At 53.4% G+C, this 12,991-nt stretch overlaps 1 protein-coding gene across 3 annotated transcripts in view; it reads left to right on the forward strand.

Annotated features, from left to right (window-relative positions):
- Positions 1-12,699, forward strand: part of LAMC3 (laminin subunit gamma 3) — a 68,030-nt gene extending 55,331 nt beyond the window's left edge. For all 3 annotated transcript variants that reach the window (XM_025261860.3, XM_025261862.3, XM_044926454.2), the window contains 6 exons: positions 963-1,112; positions 3,568-3,670; positions 5,814-6,013; positions 7,280-7,426; positions 7,514-7,613; positions 11,220-12,699. In XM_025261860.3, coding sequence (XP_025117645.3) covers positions 963-1,112; positions 3,568-3,670; positions 5,814-6,013; positions 7,280-7,426; positions 7,514-7,613; positions 11,220-11,470 — 951 coding nt within the window. In that variant the 3' untranslated portion in view covers positions 11,471-12,699. The remainder of the gene's footprint in view (positions 1-962; positions 1,113-3,567; positions 3,671-5,813; positions 6,014-7,279; positions 7,427-7,513; positions 7,614-11,219) is intronic.
- Positions 12,700-12,991: the final 292 nt, after the last annotated feature.

Below are 12,991 nucleotides of genomic sequence, written 5' to 3' on the forward strand. Positions count from 1 at the left end.
AATGCTCAGGGTCCTTGGTTCTCCCGCTGTGTATAAAAAAGGAAAACATGGGTAGTGATATGTCTGGCTCTGAGTGCTGTCCCAGATACTACTGAAGGTGTTAGGTAAGAAGCAGTCCCCACAGAACAGTCTGAGTTCAGAAGTACAGATTATTGATCCTCTCCATTAACACCTTTCCCCTCCCCAGAGTAAAGCTAGACAAAGGGCCAGTTGGATTGGACTAGATACTGGTTTTCAGGCCCCTTATCCTTAAAAGGAGCCCTACCTCAGATACTCAAACATTCCTAGGAATCACTCTGCTTGCCTCAAACGAACAAAACCAGGAAGTCACTGCTCAGCTAGGATTCATTTCTGCCATAGAAAAAGAAAACAATCTATTGAGGGTGTTTCTCTGACTGGCTGTTTCCAGGTATAAGATAATGAGTAATCCTAATCTACCTACAATTCGTGGCTTCCCCTGTAGCTCAGTTGGTAAAGAATCTGTCTCCAATGCAGGAGATCCAGGCTGGATTCCTGGATTGGAAAGATCCCCTGGAGAAGATAACGGCAACCACTCCAGTATTCTTGCCTGGAGAATCCCATGGACAGAGGAGCCTGGAGGGCTATAGCCCATGCTGTCGCCAGAGTCGGACACGACTTGGCGACTAAACCACCACCACCACCTACAATGGACCAGTCCGTGTACTTAATTCAGGCTGGAATTTAGAATCAAGTAGGGAGTTTGAGGGAGGAAATGCAGGTCAGGAAGGTCAGCTGAGTTGCCTGAGGCCACGCTTCTAGAAATTGCTGGGGCTGGAATCAGGCCTCAAGTGACAGGTTCCCCAGCCTGGCTTTTCTCGCCCTGGCTCCTCTGTGTCTTAGGGGTCCACATGCAGCCTGACCCCCACTGTCTCTGCCCCTGGGCTTCTCCCATCCTCCTGCCCCATGGACCTTTCTTGCCTGAGCCCTCCGTCTCCCGGCAGCCTCAGAAGTCCCAGGCCGAGGCCGTGAGCCTGAAGGTGCAGACGCTGGAGAAGACAGTCACATCGAGAGAGCGCATGGTGACCGAGGCTGCCTGGTCCCTGCAGGCCACCGCCCAGGCGGTGCTGCAGGAGATGGAGCCCCTCACGCAGGTGGGCTCTCATGCTTTGAGGCAGCACCTGGAGGAGGTTGGGGCTGCCCCAGGTGTGATCTGGGGTCAGGGATTGCAGGGGAGGGAGGGGCAAAGACCAGAGCAGTTCTTTCTGCCCCTCTAGTGCCTCCCCGCCAAACTCCAGACAACCTCAGTTAGCGTGTGCCAAGGCAGGAGGTCCTGACTGCCTGAGAAGGAGTAAAGGTATGAGAGGAGGCAGGATGGTTAGACAGACAGAGCACCAGCAGCATCCAGGGCCGTGCCTACCAGCCTACGCAGTGTTAATTAGGTCTGGGAGGAGTCTCCTTCATTCAGTCTTGAATTCGTTAGTTCACTTGCCAGATGTTTTAGCAAACACCTATATCACTCCAGCGTTCAACCCCACAGTTGACAGCCCCGAAGTGGAGGCGGTGCTAAGTAATCAGGGAACTCAAGAATTATGGGGTGAATTTAGCCCAACCCAGTGGTTTCCAGACTATTAAGGTATAAGCACCCCTTCAAGTGTGTTTTTTCTTAACTTTTCATCTGAAAATCATTTTAGACTTAGAAAAAAGTTGTGAAGAAAGTCCAAAGAATTCCCCTATACCCTTCACACAGATTCCCCTTCTGTTAGCATTTTACCTAACCACCTTATAAAGATCAGAGTAAGGAAATCAACATGATATTTACACAATGAGCCTGATCTACAGACTTTATTCAAATCCATCATCCACTTATCCCAGCAGTGGCTTATCCCACAGACATCTTTATTGTCCTTTTAAAAACAAGGCTAGGGGGGAAGCTTGCTGCCAGCATCCAAAGAGCTGGGCCTTGTGCCTGTCACACGCTGGGGGAGCTGTGCTGTGTTAGGGTCTCCTGGGGTGGTACTCGTTGATCTAGTCCATCCCCCTGGTCCGGGGAGCAGATGAGGCTGCAGCAGGGTCAGAACCAGTGTGCAGTGACTAGCCCGAGCACAGTGCCTCCCACCTTCCTCTCCCAGGAACGCCTCTGCCAGGCGTTTGGAGTAAGACTTAAGACGAGGGCTCCCTGGGCAGCATCTGGTAGCTCTTCAAACCCACATGATTGATTGATTGATTGACTGAAATTTATGTGACATAAAATTACCCTGCTCCTTTTTTTTTTGGCCAGGCTGTGCAGCATGCAGGATCTTAGTTCCCTGACCAGGGATTGAACCCATGCCCCCTGCGATGGAAAGGTGGAGTCCTAACAACTGAAACACCAGGGAATTCCCTAAAATTACCCATTTTAAAGTGTACAACACAGTGGCATTTTGCACACTCACCAAGTTGTGCAACCATCACCTCTCAGTTCGGAAACACTCATCACCCCAGAAGGAAACCCCGGAGGGGAAAACTTATACCCGTCAAGCAGTCACTCCTCAGCCCTCCCTCCCCAGCCCCCGGCAACCACCAGTCTGCTTTCTGTCTCTGTAGATTTACCTCCTCTGCACGTTTCATACAAATGGAGTCATGTGATACGGGCCCCTTTGTGTCTGGCTGCTTTCGCTTACCGTAATATTGTCCAGGTTCATCTACATTATGGTACATATCAGCACTTCATTCTTTTACACGTGATGACGTGTGAAAGTCGCTCAGTCATGTCTGACTCTTTGCAACCCCATGGACTATACAGTCCGTGGACTTCTCTAGGCCAGAATACTGGCGTGGGTAGCCTTTCCCTTCTCCAGGGGATCTTCCCAACCCAGGGATTGAACCCAGGTCTCCCACATTGCAGGCAGGTTCTTTACCAGCTGAGCCACAAGAGAAGCCCTGAATAATATTCCACCATGTGGATACACCACATTTTGTGTATCCATTCATCCATCAAATATGTATTCTTTTGAGTATCCAGCCTTATTTAGTGGTGGGTTTCCTTGGTAGCTCAGTCAGTAAAGAATCCATCTACAATGCAGGAGACCCGGGTTTGATCCCTGGGTCGGGAAGATCCCCTGGAGAAGGAAATGGCAACCCCCTCCGGTATTCTTACCTGGGAAATCCAATGGATAAAGGAGCCTGGCGGGCAACAGTCCGTGGGGTCACAAAGATTCGGACACGACTCAGCAACTAAACCACCACCATCACCTTATTTAGTGACAGTGGGGAAGAAACTAATTTCCTAGGAGTAAAAGTTGTGTAAGAAACAGATTCTCTGTTTCACATCCTCTTGCTGAGATACAGCAGCATTCTGAAAAGAAACTTTCATCCATCTTTCTTTTAGTTCTTCGGTTCCAGTGTTCCTTTAAGATTTTGTGGGACAGATAAGCTCTTGGGAGAGATATTCAAAGTTTAACATTGATAGAGTAAGACAAATCAGGTAGTCCTGGTAAACAGCATAATTCAGCGTCCGTTTTGGTGCCCTTTGGGGACCTTGTATATGTGGGTTTGGTGCCCACCTGACCTGGCTCTGCCCAGCACACCCCCAGCACCACCTGCCCAACCTCTCCCATCTCTCTCCAGCTGCACCAGGAAGCCAGAGCCGCCCTGACCCGAGCTTCCTCATCTGTCCAGGCTGCCACGGTGACTGTCATGGGAGCCAGGACTCTGCTGGCTGACGTGGAAGGTATGTGTGCCCTGGTTAGCCCCAGGCTCATCAGTGCACAAATGCGCATGACAGACACCAGGGATAGGGCCTCACCTTGGGCAGGCCTGGCTGCAGGGGCCAGAGGTCCAGTCACGTGAGCATGAGCCAAAGAGACCGTTCCCTGTGCCTCTCAGGACCTCCCTTTCCTGTCGCTGCTTGTCCCTCCCCATCTCACATACCACTCACCCGATTCTTGCCCACATGGCCATCCATCACCAGACCACACACAGAACCCCTCAAGAGCAGATGGGAAGAGAATCTGATGCCATCAGCTGTCCATCCCTGATCCAGGCCACTCTGGCTCAGTTACCTGGTACAAAAATGGTTGCCCTGGTCCAGCGTCCAGTGGGGCTATGGGAAAGGATTCGGTGTTTCTCTTTAGAAGGGGGCGTGGGTTGATGCCAGTCCAAGTCTCTCTTGAACTTTAGGAAAATGAGGCCAAGTGCCCCCATTTTACAGATGAGTAGACCAAGAAAGGAAATTCTGCTGCATGAAATGTGGAACAGTTACAGCCCTTAGCCTGTAACTGTTGTGCCAAGAGAGGGTTTGTGTTCAAATAAGTTTAAGAAATGGGACGTGCTGTAGATCTCCCTGAGGCCTTGCAGTGCGCACCTTAGAATACTAAAGGCTCTGAGAAGTCCTGCAATAAAAAAACAGGTTCACTTTTTATTGGCGTGCTTCCATGGAGCATGCGGGATAGTTCCCCCACTAGGGATTGAAACTGTGCCCCCTGCAGTGGAAGCGCAGATGCTTAACCACCGACCACCAGGGAAGTGCCCCGGGTTCATTTCATATAAACTTAGTTGACATTATGCCCTAGCATTTCTCAACACCCTGTAGAATTAGGACTCCCTAGCGTGCCCTTTAAGAAACACCAGTTTTTTGTGTACAAGAAGCAAAATAGATCTAACCTTTGGATTATCGTCATAGAATGGTTATGTACTATTACATCCTTGAAAATTATAAGGCTTGATTCTTTTTAAAATTTTACTTTGTCTACCATGGGGGGCGGCCCAGAATGAGACGGTTAGATGGTTAGATAGTATCACCCACTCAATGTACATGAATTTGAGTGAGCAAGCTCCAGGAGATAGTGGAAGACAGAGGAGCCTGGCGTGCTGTAGTCCATGGGGTTGCAAAGGGTCCGACACAACTTAGCAACTGGGCAACAGCTACAATCATCAGTACCCCTTGGGATAAATTCCCCTTAGCATTTGATCGCAAAGGAAAGGGAGAAGTCTTTCTCTATGGAGAGACACTGCCTTTTATTAGATAATAAAATCCGTGTGAATTGTCGCATTTCCCCTTTTGTCTTGGCTGCGAGCAGGCTAACTGGTGGACAGAGCATCTGGCCCTGCGCTGGCACGGTCCTGTTTTCTGGCACTTCTCACTCTTCCTCGTCCTCCAAGTTACCTATGGCCCTTGGTTTTTCATTTTAATGGTCCAGTTGATCTATCAGGATAAGCTGCCTCAAAGCCTTTGTAGAAATGGGTGGTCCATAAAAACAAAGAACTGGATGGATCTTTCTATATACCGGGCTGTGGCTCCCATCTCCACTGGCCCAGGCATTGACCATCATGTAATCCTGTGACTTGTAAGTAGAGTTGGCCCAAAAGTCCATTTGAGTTTTTCCATAAGATAGTCCATAACCGAAAACAAGATCCTCCCAACTGGTTCAGTGGTACAGAATCCGCCTACCAATGCAGGAGACTCAAGAGACTTTGGTTCGCTCTCTGGTCAGGAAAATCCCCTGGAGGAGGAAATCGCAACCCTCTCCAGTATTTTTGCCTGGGAAATTCCATGGACAGAGGAGCCGGGCAGGCTACATACAGTCGATGGGGTCACAGAGTCAGACAAGACAGAGCACACACTCACGCAACCAACTTTTTGGCCAATCTGATATCATAGTATCACGTCAATCTTTACACTCACAGAGCACTATATCTCATTTAGGTTTTTCCTGGGTGATCCTGAGAAGTAACACACACAGATCCTGTGTGTCTCACTCCTCTGCTCGCATTGTCCGAGGGTCTGGGGACGGTCAGCTTCCGGTGGGGACCTCCTGTCAGGCTCTCCAGGCGTGAGCCCAGCCCTCCTGACACAGCTTCGGCTGGGTTTACAGGAATGAAGCCGAGGTTTCCTCGGCCCAAGGACCAGGCCACGCTGAGGAGGAAGGCGGCTATCGTCCAGGACAGGATCCTTGCAGACTCGAGAAAGAAGACCAAGCAGGCAGAGAGGATGCTGGGAGATGCGGCTTCCGTCTCCTCCAGGGCCAAGAAGAAGGGCAGGGAAGCCGAGCTGCTGGCCCAGGACAGTGCCAAGGTCAGGGCCAGGGACGTGACTCCTGCGGCATCCGTGTCTTCTGGGCATGGGGGAGGAGTGGCATAGAGGAGGTGCCCTTCTGTGGGGCAGCTGCCCTCACACATTTGCCCCCTTCTGTGTGCAGTGCTGAGTACTCTGCACTTACCAGGGGCTCCCAGGCTCTGAGCTCTGGAGCTTCACACGGGTGACCCTGTTGATTTCGCATGAAAGAGACGTCACTGCAGTCCACATGGGACAGGCAGGAACCCTGGGGCCCAGCCTGGTTCAGTGGCTTCAATCACATGAGCAGGACTCACACCTCGATGTGTTGGGCTCTACTCCCTAAACCTCTCGGCTTTTCTTGTTTAATTGGGGCCAAATTTGAATTGATGTGAGTCTCCCCAGCACCTTCACTGGCTTTGTTGCTTGGGTCCCAAGTGAACTGCCTTTATTTTTTTAAGTGTATTCTTTTTTAAATATTAATTAATTTGACTGAATGGGGTGTTAGTTGCGGCACTCGGGATCTTTCATTGCGGTGCACAGACTCTGTAGTTGTGGCACTCGGGCTTCAGTAGTCGTGATACGTGGACTTATTTGCTCTGAGGCCTGTGGGATCTCAGTTTCCTGACCGAGGATCGAACCCGTGTCCCCTGTATTGCAAGGCAGATTCTTAACCACTGGGCCACCAAGGAAGTCCCCTAAACTGCCTTCACAGCTGCCTAGAGAATGTGCTGGATTTGCAGGTGCCACCAGGCTTGGTTTCTGGTCCTGTCGTTTCGATTTCGGCCAGCTCCTCTCCTCTGCAGCTCTGATTCCCCATCTGTGAAATAGCTGGAGTTTCTCCTCAGAGGAGAGATGGGTAGGGTCCAGCGACCTGCACTGTGCCAGCATCCGGTACATACCTGTTGAATGAATGAGTGAATGAGCAAACAAATAAATGCTCGTGAAGTGATGAAGTGAAGTGATGACCACTTGGCATGATGACCATTAATATCCTTTACCTCTAAAAGGACTCACTTGGGGACTTCCTTGGCAGTCCAGTGGTTAAGACTTTACCTTCCAATACAGGGGATGGGAGGTTCAGTCCCTGGATGGGGGGCTAAGATCCCACATGCTTCGCAGCCAAAATATTAAAAAAAAAAAATCCATAAAATAGAAGCAATATTGTAGTACATTTAGTAAAGACTTCAAAAAATGATCCACATTAAAAAAACAAACAAACAAACTTAAAAAAGGAAAAGGACTCCTTCCACTCACCCTCCCCTCTCTGCTGCCTCCCACCAACAGCTCGCCAAGGCCTTGCTGAGGGCAGGGAAGCAGGAACACCGCCGGGCTAGCCGGCTCTCCAGCCAGACGCGGGCGACCCTCGGACTGGCCTCCCGGCAGCTGCTGGCCTCAGAAGCACACAGACAGGAGCTGGAGGGGACTGAGTGGGTACGAGACCCCCACGCCTTTTCCTCCTGGTCTCAGGAACCAGCTGGGAGCCGCTCAAGCTTTTCCTCTCCCCCTGCCCCCCAAAAGGATCGTGCCGGGCTGAGCCAGATGGAACAGCAGATCCGGGAGTCACGCACCTCCCTGGAGAAGGACATCAAAGCCTTGTCGGAGCTGCTCGCCAGGCTGGGTAAGGAGACCCCCAAGGCCGGGCCCTGGCCCCCTGGGTCCCTGGCACACCTCTGGGATCTTTCTGTGAGGCCCAGTCCAGGGGAAGGTTGTCTCCTAGCCCTCCTATCCATTGCTTCCCGCATCCTGAGCCTTGTGGTCAATTGCAAGCATTTGTAACTGCTCCAGGCCCCCTCACATAAGGCAGGGTTGGGGTCTAGAAACAAGCTCACTTTGTGCCTCCAGGGGCTGCTAGTCAGGAGGAGGGAACACTCACTACCTGCATAACACCTGTAGGCACCAGGTGACTGGACCCGCCCTCAGTGGTTGAGGATTTCAGAGGAGAGAGACTGTCACAAGACCAAGCATAGCACTGGGGACCAGGTGCTGGCTTGGGATCAGATAGACTAGGATTCAGGTCTGGCACTTTGCCTTCCTGGGCTGTGAGATCTTAGGAAAATCACTCACCCTCTCTGAGCCTCAGTCACCCAGTCTGTGAAATGGGGTCACAGAGGGTAATTGACAGAGTGCTTGCCACACAGTGCGGCGTGTGCGTGCCTGTGTGCTCAGTTGCTTCAGTCGTGTCCAACTCTTTGTGACCCCATGGACTGTAGCCTGCCAGGCTCCTCTGCCCATGGGATTCTCCAGGCAAAAATACTGGAGTGGGTTGCCATGTCCTCCTCCAGGGGATCTTCCCAACCCAGGGATCGAACCCACGTCTCTTACATCTCCTACATTGGCAGGTGGGTTCTTTACTGCTACTGCCACCTGGGAAGTGTGATGAGTCAGTAAATCATGAAGGGGACAGCCCCCAAGACATGGAGCCCTCGAGCAGGGGTGAGGGGCTCAACTGCCTAATAGCAGTTAGGCTGAAGTGCTAAACTTGAGTGAACTTCAGGGAAGCAGTTGGCTTCGCTGGTAGCTCAGTTGGTAAAGAATCTGCCTGCAATGCAGGAGGCCCTGGTTCAATTCCTAGGTTGGGAAGATCCTCTGGAGAAGGGATAAGCTACCCATTTGAGTATTCTTGGGCTTCCCTTGTGGCTCAGCTGGTATAGAATCCACCTGCAATACAGGAGACCTGGGTTTGATTCCTGGGTTGGGAAGATCCCCTGGAGAAGGGAAAGGCTACCCACTCCAGTATTCTGGCCTGGAGAATTCCATGGACTACAGTCCATGGGGTCACAAAGAGTAAGACACGACTGAGTGACTTTCACTGCTGAAGTGAACAGCATGCCGTTTTAAAACACACAAAACATTAAATTTGCCATTTTAACCATTTTTCAGCGTACATTTGAATGGTGTTAGGTACAACATTCACCTTCCCATGTGGCCCATCACCACCACCCATCTCCAGAACTTTTTCATCATCCCAAGATGAAGCCTGTCTGCATTATACACAAAGCCCAGTCCCCCACCCCCAGCCCCTGGCAACCCCTGTTCCATCATCTGTCTCTGTGAATTTGGCATTGTAGGCACCTCACCTAAGTGGAATCATACAGTGTGTTTCCTCTTGTGCCTGGTCTATTTCACTCAGTGTGACATCCTCAAGGTTTGTCCATGGGATACCATGCATTTCAATTCTCACTGTCAATAAGCCAAGGGGAAATCAGCATGTTCTGCATTTCGTCTGGACACCAGGCCCCCACTCAGCTATTTGCACACACGGTCGGATCTCATTCGAACCTTTCCAGCCAAGGATCCTGATGCTCTTGCTATTCTGCAGATGAGGAAACCGAAGCACAGGGAATTTAAATAATGTGCCCGGGGTTCCACAGCCAGTCAGTGGGTCACGCTCAGGTCTGACTTGACTCAGAGTGTGTCCACTCGTAGCCACGAGTCTATACCCACAAGAACTCAGCACACTGGACACGATTCAGCCCAGCCTGAACAAACGCTCTGTGTGGGTAAAACCATTCTCACCATTGCTGTCATTCACTCATTCACGCTGGCACTGGGCTTGACCCGGAGGTGCAGGAGTGACCACGCACACCTAGACCCTGTCCCCACCCCAGGGGACCCAGCTGGGCAGGCAGAGTGGAGGCTGTAAGCTTCTCCGAGGCCAGGCTGTTTGGACTTTCCGGTGGATGGTGGGGCCTCTGAGGGTCTTTGCTGGGAGCATCTTCCCTCTGCATCTTCCCAGCCCAGGCTCAGCTGCTGCAGCTGCCTGCCCTCCAACCCAGCCTTCATGGCCTAGGAAACTCAGGGCCATGGGAGCCTGTGGGGTCCTGTGGGATTCAAAGCCATTTAGGGGACTTCCCTTCTGGTGGTCCAGTGGCTAAGACTGTGCGTAGGGGGCCTGAGTTCAATCCCCAGTCAGGGGACTGGATCCCACAGGCGGCAACCAAGCATTTGCGTGGCCACAACTAAAGATCCTGCATGCTGAAACGAAGATCGAAAAATCCCACGTGCTGCAACTAAGACCGGGCACAGCCTGATTAATTAATTTTTAAAATGCCATTTAGAATTTGTTCCCTTGTCCCCACCACCCTCCCGCCTGGCTCAGCTGTCTTCCCGTTGAGTGTCACCTTAATGACAAGCTGACAAAGCCCAGGCAGGGGAGACAGCCGGTGGCTTCCATGCCACCATCATCACCAAGTTCATAGGTGAGCACCCGGCCCCACCCATCTCGTTTCACACCTGGAGAGGCTCCAGGGGAAGTCCTTCACCCCAAGCAGCAGAGCTAATACAGGCCCCAGGGCCAGGACTAGACCCCCACTGCCCGCTTCCCTGGCCTGCAGCCCCTCCTGTCCTACCCCCCCTCATTCATGCCAGAGACCTTTCTTTTCACCTGGTGTCCCTGCATCCCAGGTGAAATCCATCTATAAGCATACGCTCTCAGCAAATCAACAGCTTGGGGGAGCCAGCAGACACGTGGGGACCTCTCTGTCACACATGCTGCTTTGTAGATGAGGAAACCGGGGCTCAGGACTCACCCAAGGTCTTCTCTTCTTTAACAGTAAAAGTAATACCAGTACCAAAGGTTAACAGCTTCTCCATGCCACCCGAGGGAAACTTCCAAGGTTGGCATATAAGCTTCCGTCAGTCAGTCAGTTCAATCGCTCAGTCATGTCCGACTCTTTGTGACCCCATGAACCACAGCACGCCAGGCCTCCCTATCCATCACCAACTCTCAGAGTTTACCCAAACTCATGTCCATTGAGTCGGTGATGCCATCCAACCATCTCATCCTCTGTCGTCCCCTTCTCCTCCTGCCCTCAATCTTTCCCAGCATCAGGGTCTTTTCACACGAGTCAGCTCTTCGCATCAGGTGGCCAAAGTATTGGAGCTTCAGCTTCAACATCAGTCCTTCCAATGAATACCCAGGACTGATCTCCTTTAGGATGGACTGGTTGGATCTCCTTGCAGTCCAAGGGACTCTCAAGAGTCTTCTCCAACACCACAGTTCAAAAGCATCAATTCTTCTGCGCTCAGCTTTCTAAGCACATAAGCTTGGTGGGGTACAAACCCAGCCCAGGCCCTCACCTACCTCACCACGCTGCCCTCTTGGGCTCTTGCTTTCCTGGTAGCTGGTGGGGCAGTTGGCATCCTGAAAATTTGGGGTTGGGGAGGGCCCTCCAGGGGTGGGGAGCCGGCCCCTCCCTAAGTCTGTCTATGCTCTTCTGTCCAGGGTCGCTAGACACCCACAGAGCCCCAGCCAGGGCCCTGAACGACACCCAGTGGGCACTGGAGCGTCTGAGGCTGCGGCTGGGTCCCCCAGGGGCCCTGCAGGGGAAACTGAGGCTCTTGGAGCAGGAGTCCAAGCTGCAGGAGCTGCAGATCCAGAGCTTCGAGAACGACCTCTCAGAGATCCGCGCCGACAAGCAGAACTTGGAGGCCATCCTGCACAGCCTGCCCGAGAGCTGTGCCAGCTGGCAGTGAGGGCTGCTGGGCCCTGAGGTGCCCCCAGACCCCGAGGTGCCCCCCTCCCTGGCCCAGGGCCTGTGCTGTGCAGACACACCCACCAGAGCCTGCTGCCTCGCACCCTCCCGAGTCCGTGCTCACACCCCCTCCCCTCCGGCAGGAGTGAGTGTGCATTCAGAGCCCACCCAGGCGGCTACGGTGTGCACACCCCCAACAGCGTGCACTCCCACGCCGTACACGCCTGCACGTGCACAGGTACACGTGGGCACCTGCGAGTGTGCGCAGCACGCACATGAACTAGTCCATCCACGTGTGTTGCGCCTCCCCGCTGGACTCTGAACACCCTGTGACACGGACGTACCCGGGCAGGGTCGGTACCCAGGAGGCTGAGTCGGGGGCCATCAGCAGAGATCCAGGGCGGGTTCAGCTGGAGCCCCCAGCTCCAGACCTGCCTGCTGTCCTGCAGTGCCCCCACCCCTGACCTATCTGTCATCCACCACGAACACACAGCCCAGCCGAGCGACCAGGCAGGTCAAGAGATGCAAGATGCTAAGGCTTCTCGGCAGAGGAAGCTGAGGCCCAGGGCTCCTGGGGCCCTAGGGCAGCCTGCTTGCTCGGCCGGCCGGGGTGTGGCCCACCCTGGGAAGGGGCCTCGTTGTTGGCTTCAAGGAGTGCCTCCCTTCTCAAGATCCTGGGACTGGGTCGCACTCACTGAAGGAACTGCCCACCCTGGGCCCGCGGCCCCTTTTAGGGTCATGACCCTTTAAAGGGTCATGGCCTGTCCAAAGAGCTGGGTCTCATGGCCTGAGAGGGCCTGGGTTTTGGAGCTCTTTGTGACCCTGCCAACCCTGGTTGGCCTTTGACCGATCAATACTTCCCAAACTGGCCCCGCAGCCCTGCGGCCCCACCTGCCACAAGGCAGGCCCCGCCAGGTGCTGGGCGGGGAGGCCTGGCTGCCTTTCTACCCTGTCATGCTGGGGAATCCCCATGCGGCCAGGCCCCCTGCCGACCTCTGCCCAGGAGTCTCGGCATCTCCTCCTGGCTCTCTTACCTTTCCCTGGGCCCTCTTCCAGCAGATGGCAGGGCCCTGGCACTAGGAGGGTGGGTGCCTGGCACGGGGAGGAGCCTAGCCCCTTCTCAATGCCCTTTCTGCCTCCCCTGCCCCCAGCAGGGGCGACAGGCAGCAGCTCAGACCAACTCTGTTTAACCAGTTCTGTTTAACATGGCAATAAAGGACTCCCTTACTAGCTGGTGGTGTGCCACTGGTCCAGCAGGGGCCTGGGCTGTGGGTGCACCCAGCGAGTGGGTGGCAGCACATTCGGTGACGCCTCTCGGTCTACATGAGGGGCTAGGACGATGGCAGAGCTGAGACCACCGGCTTTGCCAGTGTCTTCCCACTGCAGGGGCTCCACAGGGGTCCTGCAATCCCAGCCATCTGCCCTCCTCTCTGCTCCAAGGGGCTTATTAGACAAAGTCTCGGGGCTGGGAGGGGGCTTCTCTGGTGGCTCAGACAGTAAAAAAAATTACTTGTGATGCAGG

The sequence above is a fragment of the Bubalus bubalis genome, chromosome 12, assembly GCF_019923935.1.
Source record: "Bubalus bubalis isolate 160015118507 breed Murrah chromosome 12, NDDB_SH_1, whole genome shotgun sequence".
NCBI classification, from domain to species: domain Eukaryota; kingdom Metazoa; phylum Chordata; class Mammalia; order Artiodactyla; family Bovidae; genus Bubalus; species Bubalus bubalis.